Source organism: Panulirus ornatus, chromosome 37 (assembly GCF_036320965.1).
Source record: "Panulirus ornatus isolate Po-2019 chromosome 37, ASM3632096v1, whole genome shotgun sequence".
Lineage (NCBI taxonomy): Eukaryota > Metazoa > Arthropoda > Malacostraca > Decapoda > Palinuridae > Panulirus > Panulirus ornatus.
Window position 1 is genome coordinate 7785069 of NC_092260.1, and position 24659 is coordinate 7809727.

The following is a 24659-nucleotide window of genomic DNA, read 5'->3' on the forward strand; positions in this document are numbered from 1 at the left end:
AAAGAAAAATTGTGAGAGACAAGTGCTTTGTGAAAATCTGAGTGAGTGTGTTATTAGTTTTGATGTACGAAACCGGATATCAGTGATGGATGATTTAAATGCAAAGGTAAAAAATATAGCAAATGAGGGTATAATTTGGATGCGTAGGGTATTTAATGTTATGAATGGAAATAGTGAACAGCTTGTAGAGTTGTGTGGTGAAAGAGGCCTGGTGATTGGGAATGCGCTGAAAGAGGACTGGTGATTGGGAATGCTTGGTATAAAAAAGAGAGGTAAACACAAGTGTGTTACACATATGTGTGTGTTAAAGATGGTCAGAGGGCATTGTTGGATTACATGTTAATCAATAGGCATGTACAAGAGAGACTTTTGGTTGTAAATGTGTTGAAAGGGGCAGCCGGTGGGATATCCAATCACTATCCTGAGAAGGCGAGGGTGAAGATTGTCAGAGAGAAGAGAGTGGTGAGATTAAGTAAGCTTGCAAAGAGACTTGTGAGAAGAAATACCAGAAGAGATTGTAGAATGGGTGCAGAGTAGCAAAACGTGCTGGTAAATGATGCAAGGGAAGTGGGTGAAGAATGGAAGGTACTAAGGGAAGCAGTGCTGACAAGTGCAAGAGATGCATGTGGCACGTGAAAAGTGGAGGTGGGTAGATTAGATAGGATAGTTAGTGGTGGGATGAAGAAGTAAAGTTACTAGTGATAGAGACAAGAGAGACACTTGGATGGTACTTCTGGTGATGGAAAGCTAATGGCTGAAGGATGTATAAGAGAGATTTAGGAAGAATAAGATGTGGAAGGAGGTAAATAATGTGCGAAAGATAAGAGAACAAGTAGCAACATCACTGAAGGGGGCAAAAGCAGGTGATGAAGTGAGGAGGAGATGGAGTAAGTATTTTCAAAGATTGTTAAATGCATTTGATGATAGGGTGGCAGATGTTTGGGTCAGGGTGGTATGTGAACTGAGAGAACAATGGAAAATGATTCGGTGAAGAGAGAAGAGGTGGTAAAAGCCTTGCATTAGATGAAATGTGGTAAGGCAGCTAGAAAGAATGGTATTGCAGATGAATTTGTTAAGAAAGGGAGTGACTGTATTTTTGATTAGTTGGTAAGGATCTTAAATGTAAATATGATTCATGGTGAGGTGCCTGGAGACTGGCTGAATGCATGTATAGCCACTGAATATAAGGCATGGCAGATAAAGGTGAGTGTTCAAACTAGAGATATAACTTTGTTGAGCATGCCTGGTAAGTTGTATGGGAGGGTAGTGATTGAGAGCATCAGATTGGGTATGAGCAATTTGGTTTCAGAAGTTGTAGAGGATGTATAGATCAGGTATTTGCTTTATGGAATGTGATACAAGTACTCAGAAAAATTGATGGATTTGTATGTGGCACCAATGGAACTGGAGAAGGCATATAATAAGGCTGATAGAGGTGCTTTGTGGACTGTTTTAAGAATATATGGTGTGGGAGGAATGCTGCTAGAAGCAGAGAAGTTTCTGTTAAGGGTGTAATGATTGTGTAAAAGTAGGAAGAGAAGAGAGTGAATGGTTTCAAGTGAAGGTTGGTCTGCAGCAGGGAAGTGTTATGTCACTATGGATTTTCAGGTTATTTATGGTTGGGGTGGTCATGGGGTAAATGCAACAGTCTTGGAGAGAGGGGTGGGTATTGAGTCTGTGGAGGGATGAGAGGGCCTGGAAGTGAGTCATTTGTTGTTTGCTGATGATACAGCACTGGTGGTAGATTCATGTGAGAAACTGAAGAAGTTGGTGACTGAGTTTGTAAAAAATTGTGAAAAGAGAAAGTTGAAAGTGAATGTGAAAAAAAGCAAGGTGATTAGCTTTAGTAGGGTTGAGGGACAGGGTATTTAGGCTGTGAGTTTCAATGGAGAAAAATAGGAGGAAGTGTTTAAGATATCTGGGAGTAGATATGGCAGTAAATGAAACCATGGAAGTGGAAGTGAGTCCTAGGGTGGGGGAGAGGTTGAACATTCTAGGAGTGCTGAAGGACATGTGGAAAGAACATTAACTGGGAAGGCAAAAATGGGTGTTTCAAGGAATAGTTGTTCCAACAATATCATATGGATGCAAGGCATGGGCAATATATAAAGCTGTGCAAAGGAGGATGGGTGTTAGAAATGAATTGTTTGAGGACAGTATGTGATCCGAGGTGGTTTGATCAAGTAAGTAATGAAAGGGTAAGAGAGATGTGTGGTAATATAAAGTGTGGTTGAGAGAGCAGAAAACGGTGTGCTGCTATGATTTGGACGTATGGTAAGAATGAGCCAGGAAAAGTTGACAAAGAAAATATAAATGTCAGAAGTGGAGGGAACAAGGTGAATGGGGAGACCAAATTGGAGATGGAAGAATGGAGTGTACAAGATTTTGAGCAATCAGGGCCTGAACATGCAGGATGGTGTAAGGTGTGCAAGGAATAGAGTGAACTGAAATGATGTGGTCCAGGTGCTGTTAATAGACTGAACCAGAGCATGCGAAGTGTCCAGGGTAAACCAAGGAAAGGTTTGTGGTGCTTGGTCGCAGAAGGGGAGCTATGGTTTTGGTGAATTACACATGACAGATAAAGAAAGTATGTGAGCCAGTTTGGCCTTTCTTTATCTGTTCCTGATGTTACCTCACTAATGCGGGAAATGGGGATCAAATGAAAAAATTGCTGGTCATTTTGTGGTAAGAAGACAAGTAAATCCCGGTCATTAACTGGATTTGATATGTGTATGCCAAATTGCCTTTGTTACTTAAGAAAATTTATGAAATCATGAAACATGCTGAAGATATTCAAAACTATTACATGGCATTAAATGTTTTCTACAATGAAGTCACACTGGCAGGTATACAATCTTTTGGACAGAACTAAGGCAGAAACATTTGATGACCAATTGTTTTTCAAACCAATTAAATATTTCCTAAAAAATATAAAAAAAGAAAATGTCAAGTCAATAAATAAGCTTTTACATGCTCTGGACACTTTTAAAATTTGATGCTTTATCATGAAAGTATTAGACAATCAAAACATGATGTGCATGCAGTATCCTCCCAAAACATATTGGTCATATGACTGTCAGTTCCTGAACATTGTAGAAAGACATTTCTATACTGATTTTGTTGGGTATTTGATGGTGTGCAGTTCACCAATAAAGAGTTCAGTAAATTCAGTAATTAGTGTAAATTCTGGCAGAACTGCTGACCTCAGCCTAAACAGGCAAACACTTCTAGAGGCACTATGCCCTGCAGCTTTGGGAGTAAAAGAGGGGTAGTGTGGATCATGCTGACCTCAGCCTAAACAGGCAAAAACTTCTAGAGGCACTATGCCCTGCAGCTTTGGGAGTAAAAGAGGGGTAGTGTGGATCATGCCTAGTCAGTTGTGGAAATAGATGTACATATACTATCTCATCAAATTTTCTTGATAATGTATTCCCTGTCCTTTTGCTGGGATTTTGTCTTGCAAATGGAGTTAAAGGTAATGTGTATAAAGACTGAACCCCAAAAATACACTCTTACAGTTCTGTATTTTAATGTATATTGCTGTATATAGATGATACAGCGCTGGTGGCTGATTCATGTGAGAAACTGCAGAAGCTGGTGACTGAGTTTGGTAAAGTGTGTGGAAGAAGAAAGTTAAGAGTAAATGTGAATAAGAGCAAGGTTATTAGGTACAGTTGAGGGTCAAGTCAATTGGGAGGTGAGTTTGAATGGAGAAAAACTGGAGGAAGTGAAGTGTTTTAGATATCTGGGAGTGGATCTGGCAGCGGATGGAACCATGGAAGCGGAAGTGGATCATTGGGTGGGGGAGGGGGCGAAAATTCTGGGGGCCTTGAAGAATGTGTGGAGGTCGAGAACATTATCTTGGAAAGCAAAAATGGGTATGTTTGAAGGAATAGTGGTTCCAACAATGTTGTATGGTTGCGAGGCGTGGGCTATGGATAGGGTTGTGCGCAGGAGGATGGATGTGCTGGAAATGAGATGTTTGAGGACAATGTGTGGTGTGAGGTGGTTTGATCGAGTGAGTAACGTAAGGGTAAGAGAGATGTGTGGAAATAAAAAGAGCATGGTTGAGAGAGCAGAAGAGGGTGTTTTGAAGTGGTTTGGGCACATGGAGAGAATGAGTGAGGAAAGATTGACCAAGAGGATATATGTGTCGGAGGTGGAGGGAACGAGGAGAAGAGGGAGACCAAATTGGAGGTGGAAAGATGGTGTGAAAAAGATTTTGTGTGATCGGGGCCTGAACATGCAGGAGGGTGAAAGGAGGGCAAGGAATAGAGTGAATTGGAGCGATGTGTTATACCGGGGTTGACGTGCTGTCAGTGGATTGAATCAGGGCATGTGAAGCGTCTGGGGTAAACCATGGAAAGCTGTGTAGGTATGTATATTTGCGTGTGTGGACGTATGTATATACATGTGTATGGGGGGGGTTGGGCCATTTCTTTCGTCTGTTTCCTTGCGCTACCTCGCAAACGCGGGAGACAGCGACAAAGTATAATAAAAATAATATAGATTTTAACATGGAAAAGATGTTTCAAATGATATTGTCCTGTACCTTAAAATCTTTTTAATACAAATTAAGTATGAAGTCTTAAAGTTTCCTAAAGAATTGCATAATTTAACTTTTATGCTTGAGAAGTTCTGTAATTCTCTAGTTTGCTATCTACTTTTCTACCCTTCTCTACACATTCTAATTATTTCACTCCTGTTTATAATTACTGATTACCCCTTATGAGTATTCATTGCAGTTCATTCATTCTTTTTATTTTTTGATAAAGCAGTTGGAGAGTGGCTCACTAATCTTACAGCTAAATCATAATACATAATGATATATAAATTCTTTGAGTTTAGATCCTCAACTTTGGTGTGTAGAATGTTGATGTCTGAAATGTTTGAGGAAGATTCTACATGGTTACTAGCAGTTTCCAAACAGGATTGAAAGAAGTGAATTTCTTATCTTTTTATGAACATATATTATCCATGGTTGTTTAATTTGTTTATGGATGGGGTTGTTAGGGAGGTGAATGCAAGAGTTTTGGAAAGAGGGGCAAGTATGCAGTCTGTTGTGGATGAGAGAGCTTGGGAAGTGAGTCAGTTGTTGTTCGCTGATGATACAGCGCTGGTGGCTGATTCAAGTAAGAAACTGCAGAAGCTGGTGACTGAGTTTGGTAAAGTGTGTGAAAGAAGAAAGTTAAGAGTAAATGTGAATAAGAGCAAGGTTATTGGGTACAGTAGGGTTGAGGGTCAAGTCAACTGGGAGGTAAGTTTGAATGGAGAAAAACTGGAGGAAGTAAAGTGTTTTAGATATCTGGGAGTGGATCTGGCAGCGGATGGAACCATGGAAGCAGAAGTGAATCATAGGGTGGGGGAAGGGGCGAAAATTCTGGGAGCCTTGAAGTATGTTTGGAAGTTGAGGACATTATCTCGGAAAGCAAAAATAGGTATGTTTGAAGTGGTTCCAACAATGTTGTATGGTTGCGAGGCGTGGGCTATGGATAGAGTTGTGCGCAGGAGGTTGGATGTGTTGGAAATGAGATGTTTGAGGACAATATGTGGTGTGAGGTGGTTTGATCGAGTAAGTAATGTAAGGGTAAGAGAGATGTGTGGAAATAAAGAGTGTGGTTGAGAGAGCAGAAGAGGGTGTTTTCAAATGGTTTGGTCACATGGAGAGAATGAGTGAGGAAAGATTGACCAAGTCAGAGGTGGAGGGAACGAGAAGTGGGAGACCAAATTGGAGGTGGAAAGATGGAGTGAAAAATATTTTGAGTGATTGGGGCCTGAACATGCAGGAGGGTGAAAGGCGTGCAAGAAATAGAGTGAATTGGAACAATATGGTATACCGGGGCCGACGTGCTGTCAATGGATTGAACCAGGGCATGTGAAGTGTCTGGGGTAAACCATGGAAAGTTGTGTGGGGCCTGGATGTGGAAAGGGAGCTGTGGTTTCGGTGCATTATTACATGACAGCTAGAGACTGAGTGTGAACGAATGAGGCCTTTGTTTTCTTTTCCCAGTGCTACCTCGCACACATGAGGGGGGAGGGGGTTGTTATTCCATGTGTGGCGAGGTGGCGATGGGAATAAATAAAGGCATAAAAAGATGTTCTGGAAGGAGGTAAATAAAGTGCGTAAGACAAGGGAGAAAATGGGAACTTCAGTGAAGGGCGCTAATGGGGAGGTGATAACAAGTAGTGGTGATGTGAGAAGGAGATGGTGTGAGTATTTTGAAGGTTTGTTGAATGTGTTTGATGATAGAGTGGCAGATATAGGGTGTTTTGGTCGAGGTGGTGTGCAAAGTGAGAGGGTTAGGGAAAATGATATGGTAAACAGAGAAGAGGTAGTAAGAGCTTTGCGGAAGATGAAAGCTGGCAAGGCAGCAGGTTTGGATGGTATTTCAGTGGAATTTATTAAAAAAGGGGGTGACTGTATTGTTGATTGGTTGGTAAGGTTATTTAATGTATGTATGACTCATGGTGAGGTGCCTGAGGATTGGCAGGAATGCGTTCATAGTGCCATTGTACAAAGGCAAAGGGGAAAAGAGTGAGTGCTCAAATTACAGAGGTATAAGTCTGTTAAGTATTCCTGGTAAATTATATGGGAGGGTATTGATTGAGAGGGTGAAGGCATGTACAGAGCATCAGATTGGGGAAGAGCAGTGTGGTTTCAGAAGTGGTAGAGGATGTGTGGATCAGGTGTTTGCTTTGAAGAATGTATGTGAGAAATACTTAGAAAAGCAAATGGATTTGTATATAGCATTTATGGATCTGGAGAAGGCATATGATAGAGTTGATAGAGATGCTCTGTGGAAGGTATTAAGAATATATGGTGTGGGAGGCAAGTTGTTAGAAGCAGTGAAAAGTTTTTATCGAGGATGTAAGGCATGTGTACGTGTAGGAAGAGAGGAAAGTGATTGGTTCTCAGTGAATGTAGGTTTGCGGCAGGGGTGTTTGATGTCTCCATGGTTGTTTAATTTGTTTATGGATGGGGTTGTTAGGGAGGTGAATGCAAGAGTTTTGGAAAGAGGGGCAAGTATGAAGTCTGTTGTGATTGAGAGAGCTTGGGAAGTGAGTCAGTTGTTGTTCGCTGATGATACAGCGCTGGTGGCTGATTCACGTGAAAAACTGCAGAAGCTGGTGACTGAGTTTGGTAAAGTGTGTGAAAGAAGAAAGTTAAGAGTAAATGTGAATAAGAGCAAGGTTATTAGGTACAGTAGGGTTGAGGGTCAAGTCAATTGGGAGGTAAGTTTGAATGGAGAAAAACTGGAGGAAGTAAAGTGTTTTAGATATCTGGGAGTGGATCTGGCAGCATATGGAACCATGGAAGCGGAAGTAAATCATAGGGTGGGGGAGGGGGCGAAAATCCTGGGAGCCTTGAAGAATGTGTGGAAGTCGAGAACATTATCTCGGAAAGCAAAAATGAGTATGTTTGAAGGAATAGTGGTTCCAACAATGTTGTATGGTTGCGAGGCGTGGGCTATCGATAGAGTTGTGCGCAGGAGGGTGGATGTGCTGGAAATGAGATGTTTGAGGACAATGTGTGGTGTGAGGTGGTTTGATCGAGTAAGTAATGTAAGGGTAAGAGAGATGTGTGGAAATAAAAAGAGCGTGGTTGAGAGAGCAGAAGAGGGTGTTTTGAAATGGTTTGGGCACATGGAGAGAATGAGTGAGGAAAGATTGACCAAGAAGATATATGTGTCGGAGGTGGAGGGAACGAGAAGTGGGAGACCAAATTGGAGGTGGAAAGATGGAATGAAAAAGATTTTAAGTGATCGGGGCCTGAACATGCAGGAGGGTGAAAGGCGGGCAAGGAATAGAGTGAATTGGATCGATGTGGTATACCGGGGTTGACGTGCTGTCAGTGGATTGAATCAGGGCATGTGAAGCGTCTGGGGTAAACCATGGCAAGTTGTGTGGGGCCTGGATGTGGAAAGGGAGCTGTGGTTTCGGGCATTATTGTATGACAGCTAGAGACTGAGTGTGAACGAATGGGGCCTTTGTTGTCTTTTCCTAGCGCTACCTCGCACACATGAGGGGGGAGGGGGATGGTATTCCATGTGTGGCGAGGTGGCGATGGGAATGAATAAAGGCAGACAGTGTGAATTGTGTGCATGGGTATATATGTGTGTCTGTGTGTGTATATATATATATGTACATTGAGATGTATAGGTATGTATATTTACGCGTGTGGACGTGTATGTACATACATGTGTATGGGGGTGGGTTGGGCCATTTTCTTTTGTCTGTTTCCTTGCGCTACCTCGCAAATGCGGGAGACAGCGACAAAGCAAAATAAGAAATATAAAAAAAATGAATTATGTACATGTGTATATATGTATATGTCTGTGTGTGTATATATATGTGTACATTGAGATGTATAGGTATGTATATTTGCGTGTGTGGACGTGTATGTATATACATGTGTATGTGGGTGGCTTGGGCCATTTCTTTCGTCTGTTTCCTTGCGCTACCTCGCTAACGTGGGAGACAGCGACAAAGCAAATAAAAAAAAATTAAATTATTAAAATTCAAAAGGATAAACTTTTTAATTCAACCTTGAAACTCTACAAGAAGGCATTTCCAAAGAAACCACAAGTTGCTTTGTTTATATAATACATAATTTCAATTCTAAAATTAAAGAATCTGTGTCTGTATAATCTATATATATATATATATATATATATATATATATATCTGCAACCATTCTCAACAAGCCTGCTACATTCCAAAATCTTGTACAGTAAATGACTTAAAGCTCATGCAAAGGGTTGATTCATGAGAAAACTTTCAAATATGAGAAATCATTTAATAAGCTATAGTACAGCATTTTCTCTGAAATTTACAATTAATGAAGGATTGATAACACAGCACATAAAGACGAAATGAGGTATGGTCTTCCATCTCTATTCATGCTATAGCTGACCTCTCGGAAAATTGCTTCACTTTTGGGTGGCTCAGTATTTGCTATACAACTTTTATATTCTTTTCGTTAATAATGCTATTTTTTTTTATCTCCTTTACCAACTTTGATTATCATGGAAGAACTGACAGCCTTACAGAGGGGAAAACTAGCTTCATTGTTTGTTAACAATCTGATTATCACACTGAATAAATATGCTGATCAATTAGATGTAATGTTTTTCTTTTTTGTTAATTACTTACAGGTTAATATAAATAGTGCAAAAAATCAGATACTGTAATATGCAATCTGCTTTTCCTCTTTTCAGAAAAATAATGCATACATTTCTTAACCTAAAAGTTTCAGTTTTAATTATTTTCACTCTCAAAGGAGATTGTAAAATAATATAAAAAGTTCTTGTCCATAAACTCTTCTGCAACTGTTAGTACACCCAAGTGACAGGAACCCACTGTGGCTCAGTTGCTAGACGGTCGATGGCCTCCATGATTTGGTGATAGGTGTCATTCAGATCATTGTTGTTGATGACCAAGTCAAAATATTTATCATAACATCGCTGTAGTTTGGCACTTTCCTCCATTGTGCGCTTAAAATCATCCTCCTGAGAAGTAGAAATTATCATTAATAAAGGTAACATTACTCATCTTCATCATTATCTTGGTTACTATAAAATAAGCTCGGTAAATTTAGTTTTATATGCTCTATATTCACAAAAACTGCATAAAAAATTACAGTGTCTTGACATTCTATTAAGAGTAGTTTTTAAATGTATAATATATTATTATAAAAAAATTTACAAAACAAAATTTATATATAAAAAAAAAAATTTCTATTCAAAACTATTATTCGGTTGGAAAACAAGACCCTCATTTTCATGATCACTTGAGAAATGCAAAAAAGTATCTATCAACCTCTGTAAATGTACATTACCTCATACAATGAAGCCAGTGACTCTAATGTCCTGGCACGCCGGGAACTATATCTCATCGAGCTGTTGCGATCAAACTGGATGTGGGAAAGGCAGCAAGCACAGGTACATTAATGACATACAGGGAAGGAGGATCAGGTTTGTTAGACAAATTCAGTCACTGGTAAACTCTAGCAAAAAATAATATGGGAAATTAAATATATAAAGGGTAAATACATAAAGAGAAGGATAATCTATTAACAACAATATCTCCATTATCAGTCTCACACATACATCACCTACAATAAATCCACAAACATTGCAAAGAAAAAAGAAAAACACGAACATATTTTTTCTGAAACTCAAAACGATAGCATATAGTATAAAAATTACTTGTCTAGGATTCACTAGCTTGAGATTCACTTTGAAATAAATATATGTAAATGTGAGTACTGTAAAACTAGAAGTTAAAGCTATTACTCAAATTTAACAATCTAGTTTCATCTCGTAAATTCCTGAGATCTAAGTCATTATGATACAGAGGTCAGTACATTAAATTTTTTGAGCTCCTTTCCTTCAAGCAGTTCTATTTCAAAAGAGGTTCACAAAGTCTAGAAAAAGTATCACCAAATCATTTCAAATTTTTCAGTAAAAGTTACCCTAAAGAAAGAAAAAAAATCAGCATTGCCCTCCTTAACATCTGTAGTCCATAAATGCAGATAATTTATCTGGATTTTTTCATTCAGTTCTTAAAAATGAGTGATCCAAATATTCTAATGGTTTTCGCAGGATGTAGGTTTGTATACGGGAATGAAATATGAAAGGAGGATACAGTGAATGGAAGAGGAAGGGCATTCCTAATGTTTTTAGGGAAGTTAATTCAAACAGGTTCAAGCATGAAAAAGCTTACATATTTTGTAGTTTTCCCTCTGTTGCTGAAATTTCACTGGTACATTCCTATCAAGCAATCTACCATATGCCCTTTTCTTCTCTTCCACAGCATTTCTAATCTCTTCTGTCCACCATGCACTATCCTTGTATCCAATTACTGATTCTACAACCTTTACTAGTATTTCTCTAAACATTTTGAACATCTCATTCACACATGATTGCATTCTTACATTTACTGCACTCCCATCTAAGCTTTCAGTTATCTTCCTTTCATATGCCTCCCTGCAGATTTTCTGATTCATCTTCTTGCTTGCCATCACTTCTACCCCTCCATTCTTCCTTATGCCGTACCTCCACTTCTCCCTGATCATCATCCCCACAAGAACTGTGAAATGGTCAGTTTCCAAAGAATCCTCTCACAACTAGCACGGCCCTTCTCAATCTTTCATCACTGCCACATAGTCAATCACAGCCTTTTGCTCTTCTCTTCTATCATTCCTCATCCATGTGTATCTGTGGATCATCTTGTTCTGAAAAAGTTGTTTGCAAGGAATAAACCCCTCTCAGCAAAAATATCCACAAGATAACTTCCATTCTCATTTACTCCAGGCATTCATCATTTACCAACTATCCCACTAATTTCATCATATCCCACTTCCACATTCATTTCCCCCAATACGACCACAAACATCAGGAATCAAATAATGGAGATATCGGTGTACTGAAAAACTACTAGCATTCCTAGAACCTCCAACAAGTAATAAATCATATTCCTGCAAGTCAATGCAGCCATCTCAAATGAAAGCAAGGATAAAATCAATAAAAAAACAATACCAAGTTAAATCTTTCTCAGCATACAGAATAAAATATATGTGACAAGACCATGATACAAAATGTGGGCCAATTTAATGGCTCAGGGAAAAATAATATTTGCTGATCATGCTTGCCAATATGTATGTATAAATGACACAAAAATAAGGACATTGCTTACTAATGGTTAAGACATAATAATACTGTAATGCCAACCCAAATGAAAGAGGATACTGAGGTTGCTGATGCAGACTTTGAAGCCATAGGATTTATTACTATTTCTGGTCATCATAATCACTTAAGGTCACAGTCTATGGCACCAAAATTGGTGAAGTCTTAAAGGAACACATTCCAATGAAAAGGAAAAATCCATTTCATAAATCAAAATACAAAGTTTTAAAAAGTCAAAAATATTTCATTAATAGACTGTGACCTTTCTTTAACTGACATGATTTCCATACAAATTGTCTTGATATATCATAAAAACTGGGTCACAACTGCAAAAGCACAAAACAATTTACGTAAATGCTTGCTTGATGAGCTATACTAAACTAGGGGTAAAGTTCATAACATGACAGTAGAGAGGCAAAATCAGAAAAAATGAAATACTCACAGTAAGGTTGCGACTGGAGGAGCCCATAGAACTGCCGATGTTGTACAAACTCTTAATCTGATCCATACCAGGCGCTGCCAGAAAGATGACATACGGCAGCATCTCACTTGAATTCCGCAGGTACTTGAGTGACTGTTAAAGGAAAAACAAACTTTTATGGTCACATCCATATCATATCATAGAATAATACCACATATGAGCACAGTTACATTTCTGAAATACCTGTAGCTCTGAATACTTGTAGCTCTGCAGAATGTCTTATGTCTACCTATCTCTCTGATGCATGTTCCAACTGGAACTCCTTCAAAGGGGTGGCCACAGCAGGTCTCTATAACTAAAGAACTCCAGTGCCACTTTTTAGCCCTAAATTTAGTGCCTCACACTTAACAGGCCAATGGAAGAGTGCAATGTTTGCAGAGGCTCTTCCCTAATGTTCCTAATGACTACTTCTACCTAATGCTCCTACCTACTACTTATACCCACTGTTTCTACCTAATGCTCCTGCCTAAATGTTCCTACCTTCTACTTCTATCTAATGCTATTACCACTTTCCCAAAAGGCAGGGCTAGCGCACAGTGCTCACTGCAGAAATATCTAGAGTTACGAAGAATGAGTGGCATGAGTTGTGTTGTCAAGTGTTACATATGACAAGGAGAGACTGTATATTTGTGACAGAATGCCAGGAGTCCATGTGTTAGTTAGTGAGACAGAAAGAAAAGACAGCTACCTGGGTCAGAGGAATGCAACTTGACAACCACTAAAGTGCTGGCTCACTGACCCTCCTGATACCCAGGCTGGTAGTACTGGTAGTACACCTCTCTGGCTGTTGGCAGCCTACCAACTTCTACCTACGACCTTTATATGAGCAACTGAAATTCTTTATGCGAGGAAGATTATGATTCCGAGTACCAGTTTTCCTTATCTAAGTACAGAATAAACATGCAACAGCCTACTGCCCATAGAATTATTTGAGTTGATTCCAATAACATTTAATGAAGACTTACCAGAAAATGTGGTGACAAAGGCTTGAGGTAATGGTGGAATGAGATGGGGTAGATTAAGGGTTACTAAGAGGGAGATGAAGGGGCACTGGGTTGCTTATATAACCCCTTGAATCATCTAATTCAACAAATATATCAAGTGAAAGTCGAAGAGGAGGCATCTTCCAAGGGCTTTTTCTATCTTTATTTTCCTAACAGTGACCAAAGGTGAGTGGGGCAAGACCCATGAATATGGCTATAATCAAGAGTTGCTTGCCATCATCAAACCTCCTGCTCTACTTTAACATCATATCTAAAGTGATAGCATCACCATGTGTTCCTTTAACATTCGTGGTGCTTACTAATATTACTATACTTACTTTGCAGGTATAGAATAATAGATAAAGGTGAAAATAAACCAAGATCAAGTATTACGCAGACAAACCAAGAGCAAGTGTAAAATGATGTGTCTTTGTTTACAAACAGGCTGCCAGTGAATGGGATATGAAACAAAATTTTTGTCATGATATCATCACAAAGTGAATGATAAGTAAATAAACAACATATTATTAAAGGAAAAATATTTATGATGTGTATTATTTTTTCAAACGTGTCTCAACTAAAAGGGGGTTGTGTGTTGTTATATGAATTTGCACTCTATTTGCTGTTTGTGGGAAATTTTGCTCAAAGTTATTATACAGGGGATAGTTACACTGTGTCTTATGTATTTCATAAATCATTACTTGTGAGCCCTTTACCATACACTATCCTACAAAATCATATGTCTTAAATCAGCAAGGTATGTGAGATGCAGCATAATTGCTGCAGTCACATTTCACCCTTTTGCTGTGGGATTCTTAATGTCCAAGGTACACTCTCAATGTGTGATATGCTTTAGATTCTAAAAAATTTCTCCCATAGTTTATTATTAAAATTAAATTGGACACAATTTTCTGAAGAAAAAAAAAAAGATATACCTCGCAAAAAGTGACTTTTCACTCGTAAGGTAACTTCAAGCAAACAGAATCCAGTAGCAACTACATGTACATCTCTTTTCCTCTCACTATTTCATGCATTAACTAAGTAGCATCAAGAACTGATGAAAAGAAGGCCTCATTCACTCAAATCCATTCTCATGAGTAATGCACCAAAACCACAGTACTCTATCCACAACCAAGCCCTTTAAACCTTTCTGTGGTTTTCTGCCTGCTTTATATGCTTTGGTTCAATCCACTGACATTATGTCACCCCATACATACCACATGACTTCAATTCACTCTATCCTGTGTATACTTTTTGCCCACCCTGCATATTCAGACTCCGAGCACTTAAACCCTTATTCACTCCATCTTTCCTTCTCCAAATTAGTCTCTTCCTTCTTGTTGCCTCCATTTTGACATACATAATATGTATATCCTCTTTGAAAACCTCTCCTCAGTCATTCTCTCCAAGTGTCTAAATGTTTTCAGTACAACTTCAGCTCTCAGTAATACTCCTCTTGTTACCACACATCTCTCTTACCCTATCATTCACCCTCTGACCCACTCACACATAGTCTACTGGCATTCCGCCCACAAACATACAATCTCTCCTTGTCATACATAACATGTGACGACACTTAACTCACACCGGTCATTTTTCATAACTCTAGATTTTCCTGCAGTGAACACTACGCACTAGCCCTGCCTTTTGGCAAAATAGGAGTAACAGAGAGTAGCAGTAGGTAGAAATATTAGGTAAAAACATTAGATAGAAGCAGTAGGTGGAACATTAGGCAAGAGCATTAAGTAGAAGTAATCAATGTTCTTAGAACATTAGGTAGGAATCTCTTCAAACACTGTGCAAGAGTTGCCCTCTGCCAGTGACCTGTTAAGGATGAGGCACTACAGGTCAAGAAGGAGCACTGGAGTTCACTAGTTATGGAGGCTCTATTGATGTGGCCACCCCTTAAGGGAGTTCCATGTGGGAACAGGCATCAGAGATACAGAAGAGAAAAGAATTACCCTTTTCTCTACATTCTCATCTAGAGCCTATGCATCCCATCAATACAACATTGAAGACTACAAAGACTTCAAACATACCTGTCTTCACCCTCCCAGATAGTGACCTCTCTTTCCACATTGCTCCCAGAACCTTTGCCACCTCTCCCACCTTATGACTCCACCTCAGCTCCTATGATCCCATTTGCTGCCACATCCATTTCCAGGTAACTGAAACACTTCACTTTCTGCAAGTTTTCTCCATTCAAACTCATGCTCCAATTATCTTGCCAAACCTAATAACCCTGCTATTATTTGAATAAATTTACATTCTCCAAAACTTAGACACCAACTTATGTAGTTTCTCACTCAAATCTGCCACAAGGAAGCAACTCAGAGGGGTGGGTGCTGAAAATTGTTCTCTCATTTATCATTTTACAAAAGAAGAAAAAGAAGCTAATCCAGGTTTTTTCCTCTTAAAGACTCATTCTTTTGTTAATGATGCTACCATGCTATCACAAATATGATACCATTGACAAATTTGAGTAAAAAATTACAGATGATTTTTGAATTTGGGAGAGTGAGTGAAAGAAGAAAGCTGAGAGTAAATGTGAATAATAGTAAGGTTATTAGGTTTATCAATGGAGAGTGAATTTAAATGAAGAGAACTTCGAAGAAGTGGCATGTTTTCAATACCTGGGAGTGGATATGGCAGCAAATGGAACCATGAGAGCTGAAGTGAGCCATAATGTGAGCCATAAGGTGGGTGAGACAGCAAAGGCCCAAGATGCAATGAAGAATGTATGGAAAGAGAAGCTGCTGTCTTTGAAGGCAAAGATGGGTATGTGTGATAGTAGAGTACCAGTATAGTTCCATCTCGTGCATAATCAGACCCCTAACTTTCAGCCACAAAAACTACTTGTTTCATATATCTCATGTATATGTTTACTTAAGTTTTTGAGGGATACCCTAAGCATACCTGTACCTACTACTGTATGCTTTTACTCCAACATAGTTCCATCATAGGAGGTATACCATTGTGGATTTTATTTTCATACCTTACTGCTAGCCCATTAGTGCCAATCATTAATATCCGTGCTGTATTTTGCTGCATGTTAGATCCCCTGATGTACTAGACACACCCATAAGTTGGTAGAGAATATTTTGGGAAAAAATATTTGGTCAAATATAAGGGGTTAATGTTTCTTTAGTTGACATTTATGAAACATAAAACATTTCATAAATGGATTAAATTCTAAATAAATGTAGGTACTGCACTATCATTCATACAACATACAACTCCTCAAACATGAACCAAAGCATGGCGAGAAGCCGTGTTCCTCAAGTACTTGTGGGAGAGGCAAGTGTATATGGTGTCTTATTGGTTTTGTATGGATGTAAGGCAGGGGCTTTAGACAAAAAGCAGATAAGACAGTGGGTGTGTTAGAAATAAATTGTTTCAGGACTATATATGGTGTGAATAGGGTTGAATGAATAAGAAATGACAGAGTAAAAGAAAATATGTATAACAGAGCTGAAGGGTTTGGCAATATGGAGAGGAGGGAATGACTAAAATGGTATCCATGTCAGAGGTGGAGGGAAAAATGGAAAGGGGAAACCAAAGAAGAGTCAGACGGATGGAGTTACAGATTCTTTGAGGGTTTGGGATCTGAACATGCAGAAGGGTGTGAGGTGTTCAAAGAATAAAGCAAATAGGAGCTATGTGATATATAGGGAATGACATGCTGCCAATGGGCCAAATTAGAGCTTATGAACCAGTAGTCAAGAGAAACCACTGAAAGGTCTGTGGGGCATGGGTGTGGATGGGGCCATTTCTTTGTCTGTTCCTGGTGCTATATATGGGAATATATACTTCCAACATATTCCCCACTTGTAATAAAAGGTAACTAAAGTGGCGGAAGTCAAGGGCTATGAAACCATCCCCTTCTTGTATTTTAATTTCTCAAAAAGGAAACAGGTGTCAAGTAGGGAGTGCTCATCCTTCTTGAAGGTTCAGACTGGGGAGTCTGAATATGTGTGGATGTAACAAATATGAGAAGAAAGGAGAGATAGGTAGTATGCTTGAGGAAAGAAATCTGGATGTTCTTGATCTGAGTGAAACAAGGCTCAAGAGTAAAGTCTTGGGAGTAAAGTCAGGGGTTGGTAAGAAGACAACAGCTAAGGAAGGAGTAGTACTATCCTGAGGCAGGAGCTGTGAGTGTGTGTTATAGAGTGAAAGGAAGTAAATTCTAGATTATAGGTGCTTATGCACCAAGTCATGATTAAAAAGATCTTGAGGCAAGTGTTTTGAGAACAGCCAAGTGTGTGTGTGTGTGTGTGTGTGTGTGTGTGTGTCAGCAGTTTGGTGCATGAGACCAGGTATGAGTGATGGATGATTTAAATACAAAGGTAAGTAATGTGGCAGTTGAGGATATAATTGTTGTGAATGGAAATGGTGAAAAGCTTATGGATTTGTGTGCTGAAAAAAGACCGATGATTGGGAATACCTGGTTTAAAAGAGAGATATACACAACTATATGTATGTGAGTAGGAAAGATGGTCAAACGGCATTATTAGATTATGTGTCAATTGATGGGCATGTAAAAGAGAGAATTTTGGATGTTAATGTGTTGAGAAGGTCAGCTGGAGGGATGTCTGATCACTATCTTGTTGAGGTGAAGGTGAAGATTTGGAGAAGTTTTCAAAAAAGAATAAAGAATGTCAGGGAGAAGAGAGTGGTGAAAGAAAGTGAACTTGGAAAGGAAACTTGTTTGAGGAAGTACCAGGAGAGATTGATTGTAGAATAGCAAAAGGTGAAAGCAAATGACATGAGGGGAGTGGGTAAGGAACGGAATGGATTTAGGGAAGCAGTGATGGCATGTGAAAGAGATGCATGTGGCATGAGAAAAGTGGGAGATGGGCAGATTAGAAAGGGTAGTGAGTGGTAGGATGAAGAAGTAAAAAAGGTGTTAGTAAAAGAGAAAAGAGAGGCATTTGGAGGTCACTTGCAAGAAAGGAGTGCAAATAACTGGGAGATGTATAAGAGAAAGCAGCAGGAGGTCAAGAGGAAGGTGTAAGGGTTGAAAAAGAGGGCAAATGAGAGTTGGGGTGAGAGAGTATCATTAAACATTAGGGAGAATAAAAAGATGTTTTGGATAAAGGTAAATAATGTGTGTTAGACAAGAGAACAAATGGGAATATCAGTGAAGGGGGAAGTAATAACAAATAGCGATGAAGTAAGTATTTTCAAAGGTTTGTTGAATGTGTTTGACATAGGGTATTTTGGTTGGGGTGGTGTGCAAAGTGAGAGAGTCAATAAGAGTAGTTTGGTGAAGAGAGAAGAGATGGTAAAAGCCTTACAGAAGATGAAATCCGGCAAGGTGGTTGGTTTGGATGGTATTGCAGTTGAATCTACTAAGAAGGGGGGTCACTGTATTGTTGATTGATTGGTAAGGATATTCAAAGTATGCATGGATCATGGTGGAGTGCCAGAGGATTGGTGGAATACATGAATAGTGCAATTGTACAAAGGCAAAGGGGATAAAGGTGAGTGTTTAAACTACAGATGAATAAATTTGTTGAGTATTCCTAGTAAATTGGATGGGAGGGTACTGATTGAGAGGGTGAAGGCATGTACACAGCATCAGACTGGGGAGGAACAGTGTGGTTTCAGAAATGGTAGAGGATGTGTGGATCAGGTATTTGCTTTGAAGAATGTGTGTGAGAAATACTTAGAAAAACAGATGGATTTGCATGTAGCATTTATGGATCTGGAGAAGGCATATGATAGGGTTGATAGAGATGCTTTGTGGAAGGTCTTGAGAGTATATGGTGGGAGGTAAGCTGCTAGAAGCAGTCAGAAGTTTTTATGAAGAGTATAAGAGAGGAGAGTGACTGGCTTCCAGTGAAGGTCAGTCTGTGATAGGGGTGAGTGATGTCCCCCTTGTTTTTTAATTCATTTATGGATGGGATGGTTAGGAAGGTGAATGCAACAGTTTTGGAGAAGGGCGAGTATGCAGTTTGTTGGGGATGAGAGTGCCTGATAAGGGTCAGTTGTGGTTCGCCGATGATACAATACTGGTGGCTGACTCGAGTGAGAAACTGCAAAAGTTAGTGACTGAGTTTGGAAAAGTGTGTGAAAGGAGAAAGTTGAGAGTAAATGTGAATAAGAGCAAGATTATTAAACAAGGTTGAGGGACAAGTTAGTTGGGATGTGAGTATGAATGGAGAAAAATTGGAGGAAGTAAAATGTATTAGGTATCTGGGAGTGGACTTAATAGTGATTGGAACCATGGAAGTGGAAGTGAGTCATAGGGTGGGGGAGTGTGCGAAGGTTGTGGGAGCGATGAAGAATGTGTGGAAAAATAGAACATGATCTTGGAGAGGAAAAATGTGTATGTTTGAAGGAATAGTAGTTCCAACAACATTATATTGTTGCAAGGCAACAATATATGTATGGAGGAGGGTAGATGTCTTGTAAGTGAAATGTTTGAGGACAATATGTGGTGTGAAGGGGTTTGATCAAGTGAGTAATGAAAGGGTAAGAGAGATGTGTGGTAATAAAAAGAGTGTGGTTGAGAGAGCAGAAAAGGGTGTGTTGAAATGGTTTGGAAATATGAAGAGAATGAGTGAGGAAGGTTTGACAAACAGGATATAAGTGTCAGAGGTGAAGGAAGCAAGGAGAAGCGGGAGACCAAATTGGAGGTGAAGCATAAAGTGAAAAAGATTTTGAGCGATCGGGGCCTAAACATGCAGGGTTTACGGGGTTTATGTGTAGTCAATGGACTGAACCAGGGCATGTGAAATGTCTGGGGTAAACCATGACAAGGTCAGTGGGGCCTGGATGTGGAAAGGTTGCTGTGGTTTTGGTGCTCTACACATGATGGTTAGAGACTGAGTGTGAACGAATGTGACCTTTTTGTCTGGAACTACCTCACTGACACAGGGGGTGGGGATGCTGTTTCCTGTGGAGTGGGGTGGTGCCGTGAATGGATGAAAGCACGCAAGTATGAATATATACATATGTATAGGGGAGAAAGAATACTTCCCACGTATTCCCTGCGTGTCGTAGAAGGTGACTAAAAGGGGAGGGAGCAGCAGGCTGGAAATCCTCCCCTCTCATTTTTTTTTAATTTTCCAAAAGAAGGAACCGAGAACGAGGCCAGGTGAGGATATTCCCTCAGAGGCCCAGTCCTCTGTTCTTAACGCTACCTTGCTAACGCGGGAAATGGCGAATAGTATGAAAAAAAAAAAAATAAATGTATATGTCTGTGTATGTGTATGTATATATGATTGTATATGTACGTGTACATGCGCATTTATGTATATATGTGTGTATATGAGTGGATGGGTCTTTCTTCATCTGTATCCTTTTAGTTGCCTTCTAAAACAAGAAGGGAACACATAGGAAGTATTCTTTCTCCCCTGTGTGTGTGTGTGTGTAGGAAGATAGGATAGTGATTGGTTCCCAGAAAGTCGGTCTGCAGCAGGGTGTGTGATGCCCCCATGACATTTAATCTGTTTATGGATGGAGTGGTTAGGGAGGTAAATGCAAGAGTTTTGGAGAGGGGTGAGTTGGGATGAGAGGGCCTGGTAAGAGAGTCAGTTGTTGTTCGCTGATGATACAGCACTAATGGCTGATTCAAGTGAGAAACTGCCGAAGTTGGTGATACACATGTATACATGTGTACACATTCATACCTACTTGCTGTCATCCATTCCTGTTCCCACCCAGCCCGACAGGAAACAGCACATAGTGCATGAAAGAAAAAACAATAACATGTACATTCCCTTCTTCTCCTCCACACCCGATAACTGCTCCCTGAATCAGCGAGGTAGCAGAGGGAAACAGATGAAGAAAGGCCACATCCACTGATATCCATACGAGCTGTCATATATAATGCACCAAAAGACAGCTCCCTATCCACATACAGGCTCCACACACCTTTCCATGGTTTACCCCGGACATTTCACTTGCCCTGATTCAGCTGATCCTAGTATATCACATCATCCCAATTCATGCTATTTCGTGCATGTGTTTATGTATGACAGGGTAATTGCATTTCAATGTGTGTTCATATAATTTAGTTGACTGAAACTACAATACACTTCATATTTCAAAGAAGAAATTCACCTCATCATGTGTAAGCAATTCACAAAGAAACATTCTGAGAAAAAGCCACACAGACTTTGAGTAACTGTCCATTGTTCTAATGCTCCACCACTATCAACTCAAAGTGATCATCAAATAATCAACTCAACATGATCATCAAAGCAAGATAAAGTATAAAAATTTCTTATCACTAAAGTAAAAAAATCTGATTTTTTTTTGATAATCTAATAATCTTACTAAAGTGAGTATCATTGAAAGATTAGTGAAATTTTACAACACAAAAATAAAGGTGATAACCCTGTTGAAAGAATTCTGCTTCATTATAGTTATGATTAATAAATAAGATAAAAACAGAAAGAAAAAATTTAAGGGTACAATCTAGAAAGCCAAAATTTAAAAACTGCTATATATTACAGTAAAAAATGTTTTGTTCAACTTTGCAAGTTATTTAGAAAATGCAAATGCTAAGCCCTTATTCTACTATACTCATAGTAAAATAAACAACAATTAAAAGTTTTTCATTCAGACACTGTGCAACAAATATCCAACTCACAGCAGGTGAACAGTCGATCACACACATCTTGCCAGATCTGACAATGGAAAGGATCGAATCCAGCTTGGTGCCATAAAGGTTGCCGTTGAGCTCACCATATTCCAAGTAACGATGATGACGGACATCTGCCTCCATTGCTTCTCTGGTGGTAAAGTGGTATGCTTTCCCATCTTCTTCTAACTCTCTCATTGGTCTTGATGTGTCTATAAACAAATTAATAATAATTACTAATAATAATAATAATAATAATAATAATAATAACAATAATTTCTTCTTAGCTTAACATGTGTTACCTATTTCCCAAGTGAGTGAGGTATTGTCAGGAATAGATGAACAGACCTTGATAAACAATAATGAATAATATATCAATCACAGTGACAATAAAGGTAATAGTATCCCTGAAGATATAGAAAGAATACTACCCATGTATGTTATGTGTTGTACAGGATGACTAAGGGGGAGTTAACAGGAACTAAACCTTTTCCTCCTTGTATTATTTCTTTCCAAAAAAGGGAACAGAAGAAAGAGTAAGGCAAGGATTTCTCCTCAAGCGTATACGGATTGGGTTTCTTTAGTGTCCATGGATGTAACTAAGGTGAAAGAAAAAGGTAAGGCAAGTGCTAAGTCTGATGAGAGAAACTTCGATATTCTGACTAAAACTAAGTTGAGAGGGAAGGGGTAAGGTGGTTTGGGGTAAAAGATGGGGTGTGAGGGGAACAGTGAAGGAGGGGTTAGCCCTTCTGATGAAGGACAATCAGTGGGACCATGGTAAAGAGTGAAAGGAAACAAGCTCAAGGATGATGTGGGTTAGATTAAATAAAGAATACAAAAGGTGGGTAATTTTCAGCATTTACGCATCTGATAGCAAGAAGAGTGAAGAAGAATGGGGCACCTTTTAAGAGGAGTAAGGAAAACGTTTCTGCAATTCTGATGCAAGGAATCATACATTGGTCAATGCAAGGGTGTACAGTATGTGGATGGGTGGGCTTGGGGTCAATGAACATTGCTAGATTAATGCCAAATGACAGCATACAGAGAAGCAACTGTTGGATATGAACATGCCAAACGTGCTGGTGTTTCTGAAAGTCTGTGGTTTTAGGAAAAGAGGATATGGCAGGTGTGTGAGAGAAGTGGTGAAAGGGAGCAAACCAGAGAAACTATAACATACAGTATTTATTATTTCATCTACCAACCATTTGTGTATATTCCGTTTTCTGTTCTTAGTAGGCTAACTTGCCTTTTGCTTAAGAATAGAGTTATTCAGTTCTCGTTTTACTGATGATTCTTTCTTCCCCTTCTTGGGATTTGTATGGCTTTCTGACTTTATGTTCATCAGTTCTTTTAAAAGGTTTTCTTTAATTTGCTGGGTGAGTCATGGCTGTTTTAGGGATGCACTTTGTTTCTGCCTCCTTGTAAGGAGTGTCTCTCTCATTCAGTTCTTGACAATTTCAACTTTCATCTCACTAGTATGTGTCTACCATATGCTTGGCATGCTTTTTGTAGTTATGCATTTAAAACACTCCCCTGGTGTTTTCATACTCTGTAAGGTTCCTAATCTTGGTGTCACACAGAGAACATCTGACTGAAGAGGTACAGTATGTTTTCATAAGATGTGGAGGATGAGTGGGCCAGGTGTTTGCTATGAAGAATGTTTATGAGAAATCCTAAATGACAGGTGTGAAAAAGAATGACTTTTGGATGTTAATGTGCTGAGAGGTGCAACTGGAGGGATGTCTGATTATTATCTTGTGGAGGCAAAGGTGAAGATTTGTATAGGTTTTCAGAAAAGAAGAGAGAATGTTGGGGAGAAGAGAGTGGTGAGAGTAAGTGAGCTTGGGAAGGAGACTTGTGTGAGGAAGTACCAGGAGAGACTGAGTACAGAATGGAAAAAGGTGAGAGCAAAGGACGTAAAGGGAGTGGGGGAGGAGTGGGATGTATTTAGGGAAGCAGTGATGGCTTGCACAAAGGATGCTTGTGGCATGAGAAAGGTGGGAGGTGGGCAGATTAGAAAGGATAGTGAGTGGTGGGATGAAGAAGTAAGATTATTAGTGAAAGAGAAGAGAGAGGCATTTAGTTGATTTTTGCAAGGAAACAGTGCAAATGACTGGAGACATATAAAAGAAAGAGGCAAGAGGTCAAGAGAAAGGTGCAAGAGGTGAAAAAGAGGGCAAATGAGAGTTGGGGTGAGAGAGTATCATTAAATTTTAGGGAGAATAAAAAATGTTTTGGAAGGAGGTAAATAAAGTGCGTAAGACAAGAGAACAAATGGGAACATCGGTGAAGGGGATTAATGGGGAGGTAATAACAAGTAGTGGTGATGTGAGAAGGAGATGGAGTGAGTATTTTGAATGTTTGTCGAATGTGTTTGATGATAGAGTGGCAGATATAGGGTGTTTTGGTCAAGGTGGTGTATGAAGTGAGAGGGTCAGGGATTTGCTAAAAAGAAAAGAGGTAGTGAAAGGTTTGCGGAAGATGAAAGCCGGCAAGTCAGCAGGTTTGAGTGGTACTGAAGTGGAATTTATTAAAGAAAGGGGGTGACTGTGTTGTTGACTGGTTGGTAAGGTTATTTAATGTATGTATGACTCATGGTGAGGTGCCTGAGGATTGGTGAAATGCATGCATAGTGGCATTGTACAAAGGCAAAGGGGATATAGGTGAGAGTTCAAATCAAAGAGGTATAAATTTGTTGAGTATTGCTGGGAAATTATATGGGAGGGTATTGATTGAGAGGGTGAAGGCATATACAGAGCATCAGATTGGGGAAGAGCAGTGTGGTTTCAGAAGTGGTAGAGGATGTGTGGATCAGATGTTTGCTTTGAAGAATGTATGTGAGAAATACTTAGAAAAACATATGTATTTGTATGTAGCATTTATGGCCCTGGAGATGGAATATGACAGAGTTGACA

The 24659-nt window shown here is 39.3% G+C and overlaps 1 protein-coding gene and 1 long non-coding RNA gene across 8 annotated transcripts in view; one reads left to right on the forward strand and one right to left on the reverse strand.

Moving 5' to 3' along the window:
• LOC139760483 (uncharacterized) overlaps positions 1-16356 on the forward strand; it is a 214206-nt gene extending 197850 nt beyond the window's left edge. Inside the window, exon 3 of the long non-coding RNA XR_011715353.1 lies at positions 13497-16356. This is a non-coding gene — a long non-coding RNA (uncharacterized lncRNA). The remainder of the gene's footprint in view (positions 1-13496) is intronic.
• The window catches only part of vari (MAGUK p55 subfamily member vari), a 408236-nt gene continuing 392360 nt past the window's right edge, over positions 8784-24659 (reverse strand). For all 7 annotated transcript variants that reach the window (XM_071683758.1, XM_071683757.1, XM_071683756.1 and 4 more), the window contains 4 exons: positions 21754-21956; positions 12130-12261; positions 9839-9913; positions 8784-9509 (listed from right to left, as the gene is read on the reverse strand). In XM_071683758.1, coding sequence (XP_071539859.1) covers positions 9333-9509; positions 9839-9913; positions 12130-12261; positions 21754-21956 — 587 coding nt within the window. In that variant the 3' untranslated portion in view covers positions 8784-9332. The remainder of the gene's footprint in view (positions 9510-9838; positions 9914-12129; positions 12262-21753; positions 21957-24659) is intronic.